This window comes from Thunnus albacares, chromosome 14 (genome assembly GCF_914725855.1).
Source record: "Thunnus albacares chromosome 14, fThuAlb1.1, whole genome shotgun sequence".
NCBI classification, from domain to species: Eukaryota; Metazoa; Chordata; class Actinopteri; order Scombriformes; family Scombridae; genus Thunnus; species Thunnus albacares.
Window position 1 is genome coordinate 1,223,472 of NC_058119.1, and position 19,430 is coordinate 1,242,901.

General features: G+C 38.9%; 1 protein-coding gene across 1 annotated transcript in view; it reads right to left on the reverse strand.

Annotated features, from left to right (window-relative positions):
- fbxw4 (F-box and WD repeat domain containing 4) overlaps positions 1-16,372 on the reverse strand; it is a 70,450-nt gene extending 54,078 nt beyond the window's left edge. Inside the window, exons 1-5 of the mRNA XM_044373386.1 lie at positions 15,998-16,372; positions 9,945-10,040; positions 9,379-9,564; positions 1,442-1,574; positions 1,192-1,277 (exon numbers count right to left, since the gene is read on the reverse strand). Coding sequence (XP_044229321.1) covers positions 1,192-1,277; positions 1,442-1,574; positions 9,379-9,564; positions 9,945-10,040; positions 15,998-16,182 — 686 coding nt within the window. The 5' untranslated portion in view covers positions 16,183-16,372. The remainder of the gene's footprint in view (positions 1-1,191; positions 1,278-1,441; positions 1,575-9,378; positions 9,565-9,944; positions 10,041-15,997) is intronic.
- Between the last annotated feature and the right edge of the window lie 3,058 nt (positions 16,373-19,430).

The window sequence follows — 19,430 nt, forward strand, 5'->3', positions numbered from 1 at the left end:
AACGCGGAGCTCCTCCTCTTGGTGTTGGGAGGTTGCCATCTCGTTTTCTAGTGTGCATGTGTGAGACGTGTCCCCCGATTGTAGTATGTATAGAAGCACGTATGGTTGCGCTGTCTGTGCAGGTGGCCAGCTGTCCCTGTGTCAGTATTAAAGTATGAACAAAGCTCTAGGACCCAGGAGACAACATAAGTACTGCTGCAAAAACAGGTCCCTGACATGAATTATTTAGATCAATTTTTACCTCAATTAGAATACAACTGTCTTGTCTTTTGACTGTTATTTTGAAAAATTATTGTTTTCAAAGTATATACTGTAGCACTATAAAACATGGGTAGATCACCTAAAGATGTAATTTACTGTAATATACCTTATGAAGGGAACAAGACAGTTGTTATTGGAAAATGTGAGTTAACATTACCTTCACAGTTTTAATTATCGTGAAGCTGTAAAGCACAGGCCAGTTATTTATCGATGTTGGAAACCCCCTAGACCTGTGATGTTTCCACTCTGTAGCCAGATGGAGAATCACCTGCTGGACTAGCTGATGAAGTCAGGATACTGTTACAGTCCTCTGCATCTGTCCACTTGCATGTCATCAATGATGTGAGTGAGTGGGTGTTATTAACTGTCTGGGTGTAAACATGGCTGAGAAATCAAAGGCACTTTAACACAACCAATATAAAGACTTTGGTTCTGTTCTCTCAAGCCAGTTTCACTCAGTACCTTCATTGATATCACAACATCTTACATTGGTAAGATATTAACAGTAAGGTGGGAGGTTTTACTATTATCTGTAAAAGTGTATGTTCTGGTTGGTTTTGCCAGAGATGCTCTGATACAAACAGAATGAAAAATAAATCTAAAAGAATATACAAAAATAAGAATAAAACCAATATGGGAAGTGTGTGCAATGCAATAAAGGTAAGGCTGAAGAAGCAAGCTACAAAATACAGTTCTCAAAAAAAAAGAATCACTAGTGAAAAGAGCGAGGAACTGAAGGATCTCAGGTCGGGGTAATCCACACATTCATCCCACAAATGAACAAGTAACCTACATCAAATCCAGTCACACTGTCAAAAGCTTTGCCTCTCTCTCTCTGTGTTTGACTAACACCGCCACATCTGTCAACATCTCCTTTTATGACAAGTGTTAAGCAAACCCTGTTGTGAGTGATTCTGAGCCAATGCTTACCTCAGTGCGGGACTAATACCAACAGACCACACTCTGTCATACATGGGGATTGTATCTCTGCGGCAGCTGGAAGCAAAAGTCCAAATCTACAGGAAGAATTACAGAAAAGTCTCCATTACATAGCAAATGTTGCAAATGTATCACAGCAATGAGGTCTGCGCTCTATGCTGAGTTTTGTTGCAAAAAAAAGGTGGATAGTAAACACCATGGCACTTTGCATCACAATAATAAACTGAAGAGGTGTACTGACCCGGGCTGTTTGGTCTCTGGATCCACTAATGATGAGTCCATCTTTGGAGTCCAGGCAGTTTACTTCCTGGTTATGACCTGATAACTCCACCGACATGTCACTCCTCCTACTGTGGACCAGGATCTTGCCATCACTATAAAAGACAAATTATAAAAGAGTAATTATTAGTAAAAAGGATAGTATGTGAGTTGGTCAAAATATAAGGAGGATATAAGCCATTATTGAAAAGCTGGAAACCAGTGACAGGTAGGTCTTTTCAGGTAGGGAAGAATACAGTAAGATTCTTTTTTTATAAAATCCACCACAGAGTCATGTAATGTAGCTTTCAGATATTCATGCATTGTGGTTTCAATTTATTAGTTATGGTGACAGAACGTGTGTGTTAATGAGCTAGGAGCAAACTCTTCCTATTGGTTTCAATGAAGAATGCTTAAACTGTCCAAAACATGATCCTGTCCATCTCTGTTGTTTAGGGAAAGGCTAAATTGAACATCGTCCAACTATGATTTTTTTGGTGCTTTACCTTTCATCTTTTTATTTTAACTTGAACTTTCCATAGATAGAGTTTGAGTTCATCTGAGTATATTTACTTTTATTTGTCAGGCCACATTCAGATGGAAAATAACCCTGCGTTAGAAACACATGGGTGTTTGAAGGAGTTGATGTGCTCCAAGAGGTACCACTGAGAAAATAAAATACAATGATGAAAGTCCAGTCTGAATAGTAGATCCATGAGGTTTATCATACGCCGAAACATTGCAAAGCACTTTTTAATATTATGAAACAGCATTTTACAACTGTGGAATTATCACAGTAATAATCATTTAATCCCATTTATTTATGAATTAACCTGTTCATGATACAAAGTAATGTACCAGGAACATGGGTGGAGTGTGGGAGTTCTAGGGCTGGCACATGAGCACCGCAACCCTGCACCTTCCGCCCCCGTACCTCAGTACGGGAGTATGCTTATCCTACTTCCTTACATACCTTATAGACATGAAATTAAAGGAAACTTAGACTTCCATTAAAATGAAATGGATAGGTATGGATGCAAAACAAACTGAACCCTGGTTTTGTAACAAATCAGTATCTTCAAATAATTGGCTTAATGACATTAACAATTACAGGTTCAACCTGGAAATGTATTATGCTTCCCTTAAAACTTTAAGAGTCCTTTCTGAGTCCAAGAACTAGTAGAACTGAAATGGTCTGCATTTTTTTTAAAAAAGTGTTGTCTCTTTTAGTAGGAATCCAAAGATCCAAAGGTCCTTTAATTGTCTTTAATTGGGAATTGACATGCTGGAAGTTTTCCAGGAGGGTGTGTAGCAGCAGCCGTCAGTTTCTCTCCAATAGCCACAGGGAACAAACTGTCACTCTCCATCAGAAGTCCATCTCAAAGCTAACAGGAGAATATCACATAAGCAGGTGATTTGAGGCTAGTGAGTGCAGAGAGTGAGAGCAACTGGCTCAAAGGCCACAGCTTCAACCATCTCAGCCCTTTTTAAGCTCAATAATAAATAGTAATGTTACTTAATGTGCTCTAGCTTTAATACACAAAACAAATTATAGTTCACTGTAACTTATATTAAATGCAAAACACACATCACTCCCTAACATAAGGAGTTAAACTATGCCATCCAAACCAACATGGATAGAATGGGTGGAATCATGTTTCTGTGAAAGTGCGGATATCACAACACCCATAACACCCTTGGCTGCGACGTGCCTGACCAGTAATGTGCACATACATGTATTTGATTTGCCACTGCATAACGTTACTGGAGGTTTTGCGTTGCGACAAAAGTTGAGCCAGGTTAAACTTTTTCTGCTGTATAACACAGTGAATGGAAGAGCAGAAACACAGTGATTACACAGCAGTGGTCTCCTATTCAGTAATGAGACATGGTGAAACCTCAATATCAAAAACGTGAAGTGAAACAGTTACTGTATAAGTAAAGCAGGACACAACCTGCTTTAATTACATCTGTTTAGTGTGGTGGACGTGTCATAAACAAGTCTGACGCTAAACTACAAATCAAAACCCAGGCCATATCTGCAGCAGGACTCCCCCTGACATCCAGCGTAAAGTGCTTTGTGAACCATTGAACAGTCGAAGCATCTGAAATCCGCTCCACACACACTTGTTGTCACAGTTGTGGGTACTAAGTCTGACAATTTCTGTAACTTTCCAAAACAGACAATTCTGCCCACTTTACGCAGCGATTGTTCGGGTGTGTGCAGATGTGAAAGTGGGCAGTGTTTTGACCTCCCTCTAATGGCCCCTTTTTATCCTTCACACAACTATTTCTGTCACATTTGTGTGAACAACTGCATGCACAGCGACACACATGTTGCTTCAAATATTTTTATTGTGAAGAACTGTATCATCACTGTACATGGCATCCAGATAACATGCTTCCTTTTTCTTTTTTAAAGTAAATAAACATACATCCCCCAGCCCTCAACCTTCCTCAGGAGTGCTATATAATGTTGCATTTAGTATAGGTTATATATATTGAATTATTTTTACGCTTTCAGGTAGGAGATTAAGGGGTGCCAAATCTACTCAAATTGCCCGAGTTTGTTTTTAAGAATATATTTAATTCTCTATAAATGCAGAGTTTCTGTCAACTCAGTTAGCCAGAGTTTAACAGTGGGCACTTCTTTCCTCTTCCAAAATAGAAGAATGAGCTTCTTAGCAGTGAGAAGTCCATAAGATAAGAGGCATTGCTGAGCTACCTGCAGTCTCCTCAGCCCTTCTGATACTCCTAGGTTGATTAATACTGGATCAGGTTTCATCTCCACTCCCAGTATCTTCAAAAATAACATAAATATCCAAATCCAGTAGTTCTGCAAATTGGGACATGAGGCATAACTGTGTGATGAGGTTGCTTCTGTTGAGTCACATTTATCACACTGGGGTGAGATTTGTTCTGTGTAATTTTGTGTTTGAATAACGCAATCTATACAATACCTTAAATTGTATTTAACAGTGTTGTGCATTAATTAATTGAACATGTAAGTATATAATTCAGGCTCTTGTCCCAGATATCCTCTGATAACTGTTCACCCAATTCTGCTTCCCATTCTGTCTTAATGAAGTTAGTCATGTGGGGCTATACTCTGCAATGTATCATACAGACAAGAAATTATATTTTCAGACCCCGCAGAATGTTTTACACAGCCATCCAATTTGTCCGGCCCTGTACTCTCAAAGTCAGGAAGATATGTTCTCACATAACTCCTAACCTGAAGAAATTTAAAGAAGTCCTGTTGTAGGAGAACATACTTTTCTTGGAGCTGTTGGAAGGATGCAAATGCCCTTTCCAGGTATAGGTCGCCAACACTAAATGTTCCCATTTCCTTTCATATAAGAAAAGCATTATCTGAATTTAAAGGAGTGATTGAGAGATTTGCTACTACGGGTAGTAAGAAAGACATTAAACTGATCTTAAAATGTTTTGTAATTTGCTTCCAAATGCGTATGGTGTTATAGATGACTGGGTTGTTATTACAGTTTACTTTGTTTGCGGCACAGGTGAAAAAATGACTGCGCCAGTGGTGACATGTAAACAGTCCTCTTGCTCCATCTCCTACCCATCAGGTAGCACTGCCATATCATCCAGCCAGTATGCGATGCAGTGGATGTTGGCGGCCCAGTAATAATGTGTTAAATCTGTCAGAGGCAGCCCTTCATTCATCTGAGATTTACAAAGATGAGCTTTCCCTATTCTATGCAAATTATAATCCCACACAAATGGAGGAATAACAGAATTTAAATGTTTGAAGAATGCTTTAGTAATAAACACAGGTATGTTCTGGAGGAGATATAACAGCTAGGGGAGAAATATCATCCTAATAGCATTTGTTCTACTTAATAATGAGATGGGGAGCATCCTCCAAAACTAATGTTAATCTGGAGTTTATCTATCAGGAGATCAAAGTTAGCCTTAAATAATGAATCACATTTTTTGGTAATAACTGTTCCTAAATATGTAAACCTCTCTTTTGTTATCATAAAGGGGAGCTGATGAAGTCATCCATGATCCATAATACAAATTGGCATAAGCTCACTCTTATCCCAGTTGACTCTGGCAAGTGGGATAAGAGCTCTGGCCAACTGACCTGTGGCAAAGGTTCCAAACAGGTCAATCAGAACGGATTCGATGTTTGAGGTTGAGATATGAAAAGAAGGATATCATCTGCGTAAAGGTATATTTTATTAATGGTATACATTGTGTTTGACGCTGATGATGGCTTTACGCTGAAACGCGTTTGTTATCTGTCCACAATAAAAAACACAAGAAGATGGATTAGTGAGTACCGTTGTTTTGTTTTGTTTGTTTAGTCTTTATCACAACTGTGCACCTGATACAATCTCAAGATTTGGAGTTGTGCACACCACTGCTTAGTACCAGTTATACATTGTGTTATATCCATGAAGTGTGTCTGGTTAGTCTGTATTTTGGCATAGGGGTTGTTATATAATAATTGTATCCAAGAAATAAACCTATCACCAGTTTCATTTTTTTTTAAGGACTGCAAAAACACAGGGCCACTTCACCTGGTTGAATGCATTTTCAGCATCCAAAGACAGTACCATAAAATCCTCTTTTGGCTGCTGTGGGGAATGCATACCATTGAACAGGTGCCGCAAATTAAAGAACAAATGTCTTTTGGTTTTGGACCAGTCTGGTCCAGGTGTACCAGTTATCCTATCAAAATGCAAAGCCTTTTGGCTGAAGTCTTTGTAAGGACTTTTAGATCTGTGTTTAGCAAAGATATGGGTCTATAGGATCCCAACTCTTCCAGATCTTTCCCTTTTTTCAGAATCAGAGAAATAATTGCCTCATTCAGTGTGTGTGGAAGCTCTGCCCAAACATTTTATTTAAGTAGGGAACCAGTAAATAGCTGAATGAATGAAAGTATAAAATTCATTGTAACTTCCCCACATGTAATCTCAGCTCCCAAGTAGTCACAGTCAATTTCAGTTTAAAGTTGGGAGTTTGCACTCATCCAGGAATGCTTGCATATCCCCTGGTGTTGCCCTCATTTAGGATGTATATAACCTCTCATAAAGATGCTGGAATCTTTCATTTATGTCCATTTTGCGCAGTTGTCTTGCGAGGAGCTTATGCGGTTTATCGCCAAACTCAAAATACTTCTGCTTTGTGAACATAAAGCCTTTACTAATTCATGCTGAGAGTATTTAATTAAGTTTGTATTTAAATGTTACAATCTGATTAAATTTCTCTATAGAAAGGCACTGTGCATTTTCTGCATCAAGCTTGTGTATTTGATCGTCCAATTTTAACTGTTCCACTTTGTTATGTTTCCACTTGGGGGCTTGAAATGAAATAATGCATCCTCTTGAATAGGCCTATTATATAGTGTCTCCAACAGTAACGTGGGTGCGGTTTAAGGCTTATCGTTTGTGTCAAGAAATATGGTAATATGCGTTTTAATGTATTCACAAAACACAGAGTCAGTGAGGAGCTGTGGTTTAAACTTCCAACTTCTCTGTTGCCAATGTGTGGCACATAGTCTCAAAGAAAATGAGACTGGGCAGTGATCAGAGATAATAACATTGTGGTACTTAGCATTACCAGAGTATGGCAATAGTTTCCCATCAACCAGAAAATAGTCTATTATAGTGTAGACATTATGGACATAGGAATGAAAAGAGTACTCCCTGCCTGTTGCATTTGAGATCCTCCATTGATCAAAAAAATTCATATTCTTGATGCATGTATTGAGAAGCTTACTTGTATTGGAGAGGTCTTGATCTATCAAGATATTGATCTAACAAACAATTAAAATCGCCCCCAATAATCAAGTTAGTGTTAGAAATATCTGGTATCAACCTTCCTGAAAAATTCAGAATCATCCTGATTTGGCCCATAAATATTTAACAATATCAAAGGCCTGGAATGCAATTCTCCCACCACTAAAACATACCTCCCCTCCTTATCAGCAATGGTTGATTGATGCTTAAAAGGAACTCCTTTGTGAATCATAACGGCTACCCCTCTGCTCTTAAATGGGCAGGAAGAGTGGTAAACTTGGATTATCAATCTACATCTGAGATTGAGGTGTGAATCCTTCTTTGTTTCCTGCAAGAATATAACCTCCAACTTAAGAGATTTTAAATGTGCCAGCACCTTACCCCTTTTAACTGGTTCATTGATTCCTTTGACATTCCAAGAGGAAAAAAAAAATATTTCACCCTTCCTCTCCTTGGCTTCAACTGAATTATCCATCTCCCATAGCCCACATTCATATGCCACTATCTGTTGCACTCCTCCCTCCCACCTCCTATCCTCCCAACCCTAAAAGCAAAAATAATAAAATAATAAAATAATAAAACCACATCTTCTAGCTGTCACTCCTAGAGCACAATGTGAACCTACTGCAGGAGGAATTTATAGAAAAACTATAATAAATCAAAATGCAGCAAAGACTGCATAACTAAAGTAACCTCCTTATCTAATCCCTGACTAGAAATAATAATGTTGACAATGGTATTGGAAGTAGCCCACTTGAATGGCTTATATGGTTATTGCATAAAATAAACAAATCAGTAACAACACTGAGAAGTACAGCAGTCCAACTGAAGTTGTGATATCTGTAGCCTAAATCTAGGCTATAAGCCAGGCATAAAGTAGTACTACATTACTGACCCATTTAGTCTACCCAAGTCTGAAATGGTGTTCAGTATAAGCAAGGGCCTCCTTCAGGTTGGTAAACAGTAGCTCCGTGACACTGTGTGTCACCTGCAGCTTGGCTGGATAGGTGATCCCGAACCTGACTCTGGGCTTGTCCTGAAGCAGTCTCCTGGCCTGGGTGAAAGCCGCTTGGACTTTGGCAACTTCATGGGGGAGGTCTCTGAAAATCTGGACCCACTGCCCTTGGAAACTTAGGTCGCTCTTGCTGGTAATCTTGCGGAAGATGTCATCAAAGACGTGACCATGGTGAATCTTTAGGATCAGGTGCCATGGGGGTTCATCATCTCCCAGACAGCTGCGAAGCAATCTATGGGCATGATTGATAATTGGTTTTTCCTCCAACTCCAGAATTTCTTTTAATAAGCCTGCCAAAAATTCTCTGAGGGTCAGTCCATCCTTTGTCTCCTCTGTCAAACCTGTAATCCTCAGATTCTGTCACTTTGAATGTCCTTCTCGGTCCAGGCATTTGTCGTTAAGTCAGTCAACTTGTCTAGTCAGACGTTTCACCTGCACCTCCAAATCCACGACAATGCCTGTTATACGTGATGACTGCTGCAGTCCATTCAGTGTCTTACTTTGTGACTCGGCTTGGGCTTTCAGTGTCATGATGCTTGCATCGGTTTCTGTTTTAAAAGCATTAATTTCAGCCCTCAAAGTGACCGCATCATCCACGATCCTTTCATCTATCTTGTCACAAATATCAGTTTTTTTTTCAACTTGGAGCGTAGGGATGCTATTGCAGCTCACACGACATTCAGGTCGCACATGCTCGCCTCAACGGCCTCTCTGCCAGGTAAGGCCTACATATGGGCTTTCTTTGGTTAGATCACTCACTTGCTTTCTCAATCACATTGGATGTTAAACTTTTATATAAACTACAAAAAATTGTCCTTACTTTGTTATAAATGAAGTTTTAAATCAAAATCAGTGAGAGCTGTCATGAGGTGTGTCCTACAGTATCTGCTCATTGCTCCCAGAGGGTCCATCCGTGACACACATTTTGAAAAACTATAAGCATTTTCATTTTCAGACATGTTCACAAGAATATTCTGCTCATACTATTTTTCTCTATAAAATCCTAAGACAGAGTCGCAAAACATTTCTTAATATAAAGATACAAATTATTATTTTAGTACCCCTGATGATATACTTTAGTTCCTCATCTATACTCAATACAGTCAAAACAAAAACAAGTAGAGTATGAGCTACCTTCCACCACTGATCAGGTGAGAGTCCGTCAGAACAAATCTACAGACATCCCCATTGTGGCCTGAATAGATTTTCAGTGGGTTGCGCTGGAGCCTCCCGTAGTCTTGGCGCAGATGGTACACTCCAATGTCCGCAGCCTGAGACAGAAAGAGTACATCTCCATCCAGCTGCAACCATGGCAACAATCTGAAGACGAGATGTAAAGAATTGTAAGTGATTTAAGAATGAATGCAGAATAGTTCAACAATTTGTGATATACACTTTCTTTCTGAGAGTTAGATGAAAAGATAAGATATCAATATCATGTCTGTGTGTTAAATATGGAATGAGAGTCATGGCTCAGTTAGCCTAGCTTAGCATTAAGATTGGAAGCAAGTGGAATAGCCCCACAGGACTTGTCCTACTGTAAAACACAACACACATTTTGCATATCATGTACAATACATAAGCTCTGAATTCTCATTTTACGCATATTCCATTTCTCGTGTTACACTGCATATTTTCTATGTGATATGGAGTTTAAAAACAGGTCAAAGTTTTAGCCTTTAAACAGTGTAAGCACTTACTTTGTTTTCCATTTGAGAGGAATCGCCCTTTTACAGACACCATCATACCAGTTTTGAGCTATCTTTACTCTCTCCTTCAGTGGGATGTGAGGATATCTGCAATGATAGTGGAGTGGCAGTTGAACATGACTTTGGTTTGGTCGCAATGGATTTTGAAGGCTGAATGTTTTATCACTGGTTATGTTGAAGATGCTCATACAAAAAAATTTGAACCTTTAGTTTCCATCTGTTCATGCTAGAGGACAAGTGACATTTAAAAATTCGACAGTAACATCAGGAACATAATCTCCAGAACTACTTTTTATCAAGGAAATAGTCTCAATGAAAACTGTTGACAGTGAGGTCTGCGGATTATCCTGAGGACACTGGGCCCTGTTCATGAAATGTTTGTACACACAGATTTGATCTTAAAGGACCACCCCAGTGGTTTTAAACAATCACTCCACCCATGTGCCTACAACTCACATAACTGACTACCTACCTTCCAGGGTCCTATTGATTTCAGTTCATTTTAGTACGCTATCAAAATCAACTTTCAGAGGACTTAAAAATTGTTCATCATAGCTCATGCATTGTAATGAAACACAGGTCTATACTGGATTTTGTTAAAATTGCTTAACTTTAGAATTGTAATAGTGTGAATCCTTTCTGGTGGTGCATTCACATGCTGAAGTGAAGGTCTGACGATAGAGCTTATCCATTTAGCTGCCACACAGCATCGCATTCATAATAAGTTATTTTGATATCCTCAGAGTAGAAGATTGTTTTCACTACGCGATAGCACATAAACACATCATCCCTTACAAACTCAGATGTGTGCTCTCCTTGGATGATCAGGGCTGGAAAGCCCACTTACCAGTTGGTAAAGAAAAAGTAGGCTAATTAGTAAAGAAGTAACTCAAACTACTGCAAAGTAGTAACGCTTTCACAAGAAAATGTCAGGCAGCATATATGATGATGAGGAACTCTGGTAAGAAGACGACTTCCTATGGAACAAGTGTTCTGTATCAGTTTGACCCAGAGTACACCAAGGAAGAAATGGTGCTGAGGCGAGCAGAGCAAGACAGGGAAAGGACAAGGAGAGGGGACACATCATTGGATCAACCAGGACACTTGGCTCCTTTGAGGAGTTGGACAACGTTTTGGAGAGAAATGTGGTTTGTTTCACAGAACAGAGTTTGTCCAATCAGAACTATTCATAAGCAGGACATCTGCCCTGGTAATTGATGCTTCCTCTAGGAGAGGACCCAGCAACCAGAAGAACACCAAGCTGATTACCTTGAGGGGTATGAGAACGCCAAAGGGAAGGCATTAGTACAGAGACCTCTGGAGACTTATCAAAGAACTCCAGATGGGAACAAAAATAGGGTGGAAAAGGTTGAGGTGGGACCTCCTATGAAGAAGGAGGAAATGAAGAGGCTGACCTTCTAGCTCAATCTAGATCTGAGGCAAAATGACCATGTTCCCCAAAGAATGAAAGAGCCTGGAGGGGACCAGGATTTCCCCATGTCAATAGGAACGGGTGATTCAGCTACTCCATGAGTGATTGGGGTATGTGGGGCTGAGACCCCTATGTGTCTGGCTGACAGCGAGCAATGGTCACTTAGGCAAGGCAAATGAAATCATGAGTAGAGTCAGAAAAACCTGTTCTGATTGCGTTAGGGTAGGAGGCTTTAAAAAAACAGATTCACTCCAAGTAGAAAAAGAGCTCCAGGATAGGAAAGGTCTTTTTTAGCATGGATATTGTGGGATCCCTCGGCTCATGTAGCAGGAGAAGGAACAAATATTTTTTGGTGGTTGTCATTAATGAAAATTTCGAAATAACTTTGTACTGCTAATGAAAGTGACAGGAAACTCGGTACTTTCCAAAAGTACAGGAACTTTGAGGGTGGGGTTTGCAGAGATGACCATCACTGATTGGTCAAACACACACACCACAGCTGCTTCATTTTATGTACTGCTTCATTCATAAAACAAGGAAGTACTAGGATTGATTTAGGACGAGGGGAGGACATTTCTCTTTGTTTGTTTGTTCTCCTTCAAAAATTTGAGGGAGAAGAGGAAAGATGGCAGAGAAGCCAAGTTCCAATATTCCCAAGAGGAACATAGCACCAAAGAAGCTGTGCGATGCTTGCTCATGGACTCAACAACAGGCTTCTCCTCCTTTGTTACAACAAAAGGCAAGCTCAGGTGCCAAATCTGTGCTCAGAACAGTTCCTTGTGTGCCCTCCATAGCAGAAGTAACCCAGGAGCAACAAATACTTATTTTGCAATCTGTGACTCAGAAATCCCAACCCCTCAACCAGCAGATAGGAACTGTGCAGTACACTGAAGGGCTGATGGTCGTCAATATGGTAGTATGGGATAATTTTTGCTTAATTGCTTAACTGCTTAGCTTTTTATCTTTATGAACACAAGAGAGGCCAATGAACTGGTTTTCAGAAAAGGCAGATGTATCATTCTTCTTTTTGGTGTTAAGGCCAGTGACAAGTAAGAGACCATTTTTCAGGTTAGTTAACAACAGTGTTGGGCAAGCTACTTGGAAAGTGTGGTGAGCTAAGCTACCAGTTACTCTACATAAAATGAAGCTCCACTACATTGAAGCTATACAGCAACATGGAAAAAGTAGTTTGCTACATCAAAGATACTTTTATATTTTATATTCTTTTTCTTCTTATTGTTGTTGTTGTTATTATTATTATATTTTATATGATTGGCAGTTTAAAAAGTGGTATTTTTATTAGACCCACTCTATACTAGTAGATATATCTACATACATTTCAAGCAAATCATTTTGACTAACCACTATACTTGAGTTTTGTAGAGACTTGCATTTTGTTGTAACCTCTGCTGATCAATGTTAAAAACTACAAAAGCAATAATTCAGGGTAATCTAAACCTTTCCTTGTTTCCCTCATCTCTTTCCTCATATATGTGCTTGTTTATTTAGTATAGTTTGACTTTTTGTCAAGAGCAGCTTCTTCTTTAGATTGCACAGTAAGCACCTAAACACATAATCTGTATGTGTGTCTCTAAAATTGCGTAGAATTGCCATTTCATTAGAACTGTCTACCCACTGTAGTCAGTTGTAGAGTTGTGCGATATCTGTGAATGCTTTAAACTATATAGGATCATTTCATCATAGGATCATAGAAGCATTTTGTATAATTGCATGAGTCTATAAAAATGAGTCTCTAAAAAATCTCTAATAGGGGTTAAAAAGGGATCATAGGGAGTATAACTGACACATAAGTCAAAACTATTAGGCCTTCTCTGGTAGTTGAGACTGAGAGGATATCTTCCACAGGACACTGCAGAATTTTAGGTTCCCTCATGTCTAGGGTTGGGCTTGTGACTCGAGTGGGATTTGATCCTTGTCCAGTATCCAGAGGCCTCAGAGACAAGTCCATTCTCCTGTAAACCTTGAAAGGACACTCTTGGGGGAAGTAAGAAATGACAGTATATCTCTGCCATTTAAAATTAGTCCCCAGATAAAAGATTTTTACAAGTGAAATTATAATACTGTGAGGTCTGAACGCGGGTGTTTTCTAGTGGGTGCAGCACTGAATTTTAAGGTGGGTGTAGCATCTGAACATGTCAATTTGAAATTTTAGAGAATTCTGTGAATCATACAAAGGCTAAAATATGGCCACATGTTTTAGGAAATGACTGGCACTAACAGAAGGTGTTAGAAGATAGTAGTTATTTGGCTCAAACATGCAAAATCAATGGTGTGGTCCTTTAACTATGGTCGGGTCCTCTATTAAATTGATACACACACATTCTTAGTATGGTTTATGGCGGGGTCTAGACCATGAAACAGCAAATAAAAGACAACTAGGGAAAATACCAGACATAGAATATTCTAACAGTCAGTATTTTTTCACATCTGGTGGGCTGTTCTTGTATCATTATAGAATAGCCTGGAGATTTACTTGATATTAGATGATGGTGTGTGGTGTAAAATAAGTCAGTAATAGAAAACTGTTGAACATGTCTTCAAAAAAGCCACATAATATGTTAAAAACACTATTTTTCTGTGCCTTGCAATACAATCATAGATGCATAATTCTCTACAGTAAGCTGCAGACAAATTGTATGCTCTGAAGTGAGACAAGGTTGGATGTAATTCCAGTTCTATAAGAACCTACATAGCCAGTCATCACTCTAGTGCATGTCTGAGGTGTCAGGCCTGTGTGTAGGAGTGGCCCACACTCATCCAGAACAGTAGCATATGCATTCACATGTGTTGAGCGAGCCCATGCCAGAGGGGGAGGGCAGAGAGCAGGAGGAAGCAGCTTGATGCTGTCTCACTGTGAGGATCTACAGGAAGTGTCACGCTCACGCTCTCAGCAGGGTCCACAACTGCTGGCCTTACTTACTGGCCTTCACCTGCAGCAGTGAGGCTACTAGAGTGATAGAGCTACTGATTCAGCCTCTAGAGGTAAAGGCCTGAGGGAGGATACTGGTATACCAGTGTGGCTCTTGGCCAATCAGTGTGAGTCAGATCCACATCACATTGGAAGGATGATTGCTTTGCCCCTGACAAACTGGTGAGTACCTGGCAAAATAAGAGCCTGGTTATGATCAAAAAGAACTACTTTATACAATGAGTTTTCCGACCACGTTGGAAAACAAAAGTTTCTATAGCTTGAAGGTGGAGTTAAAAGCGGGCTGTCATAGAGAGTGAGGGACACGATAATAATAATCAGTTATAATAAAACTGTACTCGGAAAAGTAATTGCTCACATCTAGGAACACAGCGAAGAGACATCACTTGTTTTCAATCTGTCTGATCGTCTCACTACTCGTCTTTCTGGCCCTTTTTTTTCAGCAATATTGCTGCGTTCTCAGATCTCAGTAGTAGACTTGGTGAGAACAATGTTATCACCAATAGAATTTATAGCCAAAACTAATCTTTGACCGCCCCAGGGCCCGGAAACTCCAGGGACCCTAAAAGCTCCAGGCTTACTGTGAGTCAACTGATTTATGCTAATTTAATTTATTATTTCTTTGTGAATATGCACCAATAAAGCACAATACGAAAGGAAATGATAGGGGCCATAGTACGCTTCAGCAAAGGCATACAGATGCCAAAGTTGAGGAAAACTTGAGCCATACAAAGTTAAAAATGAATGTATGTGCCATTATCCCCATTTGTATGATAATTGTGTCTTGCCCTTCTCTATGACAGCAGGGATTTCTCCCACGCCTTCCAATGATACATTCAGGGCAGCTAGTAATTGTTTATTTCAAGCATACCCTGGCCTTAAAGTCCAAATCTTGGTATAAGATCTTCATTATCTCCGTTTTGTGCTCATGTTTTGCATATTCCTACACGAATGTGTTAAATCAATTGAACACAAAGCTGTTGCCAGTTGGTGTGGCAACATGGAAAATCTGTACATGTTAAACTGAGAGGGGAGAATGGGGCAAATTATTTACCCCAGAGCCCCCAAGCAGCTTGTCCAGCCATGGATGTGGCCTAAAATTTGATGGTGCATCAAGGACACTATACTTTTCAGCCAGAACGTTAATAAATTCTTAAACTGTTATATCATTAACAGTACCAAATGAATTGGATGCCCATACCGCACTCTTCTATATTAACAGACTACCTACTCTTGCTTGCCATGGTCACTGTTCTCATGCTGTTGAAATCTGGTTTAGGAAGTAATTACTGATCAATGTAAAATGAGTAATATTTACTGTTTTTTTGTAAAATGAGGTACCACTGACATAGACTGGTGTGCCATGGAAGCTTCTTACTTTCCCTGCCACCATCTCAATATATTCAGGGAGTTATTTAGTCCAAGCTACAGGTGTTGAGCCAGTGCTGCTGTAGGTGTGTGCCTCTTCCATTACCCTCAGACTGTACACAGGAATGTAAAATGACAAGCCTCTAATAGCCTACATATATGTGGTCGTGGAGAAACAATGTTTCAGCAACGGTCAGTAAAGACTGTCACTGCACAATAACATGGTTTAGGCTAAAGCTAAGCTAAAAACAATGTACACAGCAGGTTTGCATCAGTGTGCGACTGTTATCTTACATATCCGTCCCATTCCGAGTAATTCCAGTGTTCAGAAACTCTTTAGCAATCCTCCTCCACACAGCGTCCCGGCTTACAAAGTGATAAATGCTTTTACAAACTTGAGAGAGGCGACTGAGAGATTTGTAGTCCAAATAAGACAAGATGTGATAGAGGACATCCTCTGGCAGCTGAGGTAACAGCATGCTGAGCGCTGTGACAGCACTGCTCTTCCCGCCTCACACACTCTGTGTTCGGCTCTGGGCGGTGTGTGGCCCCGCACCTGATGGGTGTAAAAATGGGCGATAAGCAAAGTAAACAATATTCCATGTTTTAGAGAGCAGCACGACAGAGGAAACAGGAAGCCATTCCAGCAATGAACTGACACCTGATGACGACAACGTACGTAATCGGACGTGATGACGTGTATGTTGGGTTTTGCTGTGAGGGGTGTTCAGTGAGCGCGCTTTGAAATGACGCTCAGTAATTCATTTTGAGTAGCTATCAAAGGAAACAAAAGAAAGAAAGACGTGATAAGTGTTTTTAAAACGAAGTTGACCGTGTCTCTGGGCTGACATTTTTGTTTGTAGGCTACGTCAAATTACTTGCTGTCCAAATACCCCTGAACAACGTGCGTGTTGTGTTGTTATATGAATATGAGTTTATCATTTAAAATATGTGAATTTATACATTTTAAAGAGGAAAAATATTCCTTCATCCATGGGTGCGGTGTGGCAAAAAAAAAAAAATCCAATTCCAGGCATTCAAAGTGGATGGTTAAAAAATAAAAGGCCTTTAATGAATATGGGCTACTACATTAAAAATACACCAACGCATATCGGCACACTTACCTTCCTCAGGGTGTCTTCTGAATGTGAATGTATTTATTTGATTCATATTTTCTCATTATTTATGCACCTTACGTTATTTTCATATTGCTTTGTTACAATGCTATTACCATTGTACCTTTAATGTCAAAAAAGGAAATGTTAGGAAATGAGAAATAAGGTATAAAGGGAATAAAAGGCCTAGACTAAAAAAATAATTAATTTTGATTGAATTAAAAACTATTTGATTAAATGGTAGGTCGACTAATTCCAGGACATGGGTGTGATGACATTTCTAACTGAGATTAGTGTTGCAATACAGTTTCCAAAAACATAAGATAGAAGTTGTCTTACTCCTACTTAAATATCATTATAAAAATCAATGCATTACAACATACACAGCAATACATTGAGTTGCTTTCACAAGTAATGCTTTGTCAGAGTGTCCCTGCATCTGTCACATAGTAACAACTATGATAACAATATGATAATGATAACTTTATTTATTCATGGGCACTTTTTCTAAACCATGTTACAAAGTATTGAGAAGGTTGTACTACTGCACACTCATAGCTAAACTCCAAAATGTGTTGCTTATTGTGACTTTATTGTGATGTTTGAGCTTCAGTGTGTAGAATGATGTATGAATGAATGATTGATTTCATGTGATGTTTCCACATTCATCTGCTGAAAAGGAAAAGTTTCTCTGAGCTCACTTTAAATCTCAGTTGAAGAAATGTACCTGCGAACATGATTTTGTGATATTGCAATTAGTTCTGAGCCAGTCATGGTCCAGTATGCAACTAACATAAGTGAGATGTGGAAACTTGAAGCCTCCAGTGCACAAACACTTAGAATGGACTTTACAGTGAAGTAGGAGACATCTTGTGTCCAGCAGGAAAAGTTCTGAAATTCAAAATATTTGCATATTCATAGATTCTGGATTTTTCATTCATGTGGAGGATTTAAATGATGTAACTGATTTTTTTTGTGGAAAAAAACAATTGACACAAATTATTATTCAAAGCAGAGCATCTTAAAACATGTCTTTAAGGTACATGTTAACCTTTAAGGTTAACTGCATATCACGTTTGTCTTCAGTGGATGGAGATGGCTCAGGTGTGATGATGTGGTATAAGAATACAACTTTACACATGTGATAAGAGGTGGTTGTGGGGTGGAGATTGAAACTTTCTTCTTGTTTCCATAGTAAAATGCTGTAAACATTGTACATTGTCAAATCTTTCATATTTTACAACATCAATAGATTCCAGGAACACATTTGTTAACACTGCACCTTTAACCCCACTGGCTTGGATTTCAATACTGTCTACTGATAGATGGCAAGGTCTCAATTAAACCAGCTGTGGTTCAGCAAGACAGAGTAATATGGCTATAAATCATGTGACCAATATACTGTGTATACTGTATTTGTTCATTTATTGTTTTGTTAGGTATTTTTTGTAAGCTTTGCCTGGGGAATTAGCTAACAAAGTGCAAAGATAATGTTAACAGTTGTTTGTGACTGTGATGCTGACATTGCAGGGTTCCTCACAGTGCAATAATCCAAGCAGATATTCTCACTGACTCTTAATGAGTCCTTTCTCTTTGCACTGATTGACCTGAACTCTCTGCCGTGTTTGTTGATGTGTGTTTTTCTTGTTTTTTCTTGTGCAATGACTTGACTCATGTCCATATCCTATATGCAGGTTTTTGTTTATGTAAAGTGTGAGCCCCATCCAACACAGTGACCACTACGCTGAGAGAAAAGAGAGCCGAATGTGAGAGCAGAGCCTCCCATGGACCTGGTTGGAACCAAATACAAGCAGTCTAAAGAGCCAACACAGTCCTTTTTGCAGCTTTAGGGTCAGCTATCTCTCTCTCTCTCTCTCTCTCTCTCTCTCTCTCTCTGTATATATACATATATATATATATATATATATGTATATATACGTGTGTATGTTTGTGTGTATCTCTCTCTCTCCATATCTATATCTATATCTATATCTATACCTATATCTATACCTCCTATATCTATCTATTTAGCTATCTATCTGTCTATCTATCTATCTATCTATCTATCTATCTATCTATCTATCTATATATCTATATATCTATCTATCTATCTATCTATCTATCTATCTATCTATATATATATATATATATATATATATGTATGTATAATTATATAATTATATCCTGACTCAAACCAATACTGAACTACTAACAGGTATGTGTGTGTATCAAAGTCTAATATATCATTTTTGTTTCAGTTTATGTATTTTTATTTTTGCTGCATCCCCTATATGTCCATACATGCTCACACTCAACCATATACATGTAACTACATATCCAGACATTGTCATACACTGCTCTGTTGTCCACTCTGGTTTACTGTAATTTTTAATTTTTATAGGTTCTGTTGTGTCAAATGTATCTTATGTTCTGTACAGTAATGTTATGTCTGATTGCAATAATAAAAAAAAAAGAAAGATAAAGAAATCTCACCAGAGCAGCAGCGCACGTACACTTTTCTCATTATTACTTGGTTTCTTGCATATTCATAATATCCAACTTTTAGCTGTAATCTGTGCTTACTGAAAACATCTACATGGTTCAGTCCTCTG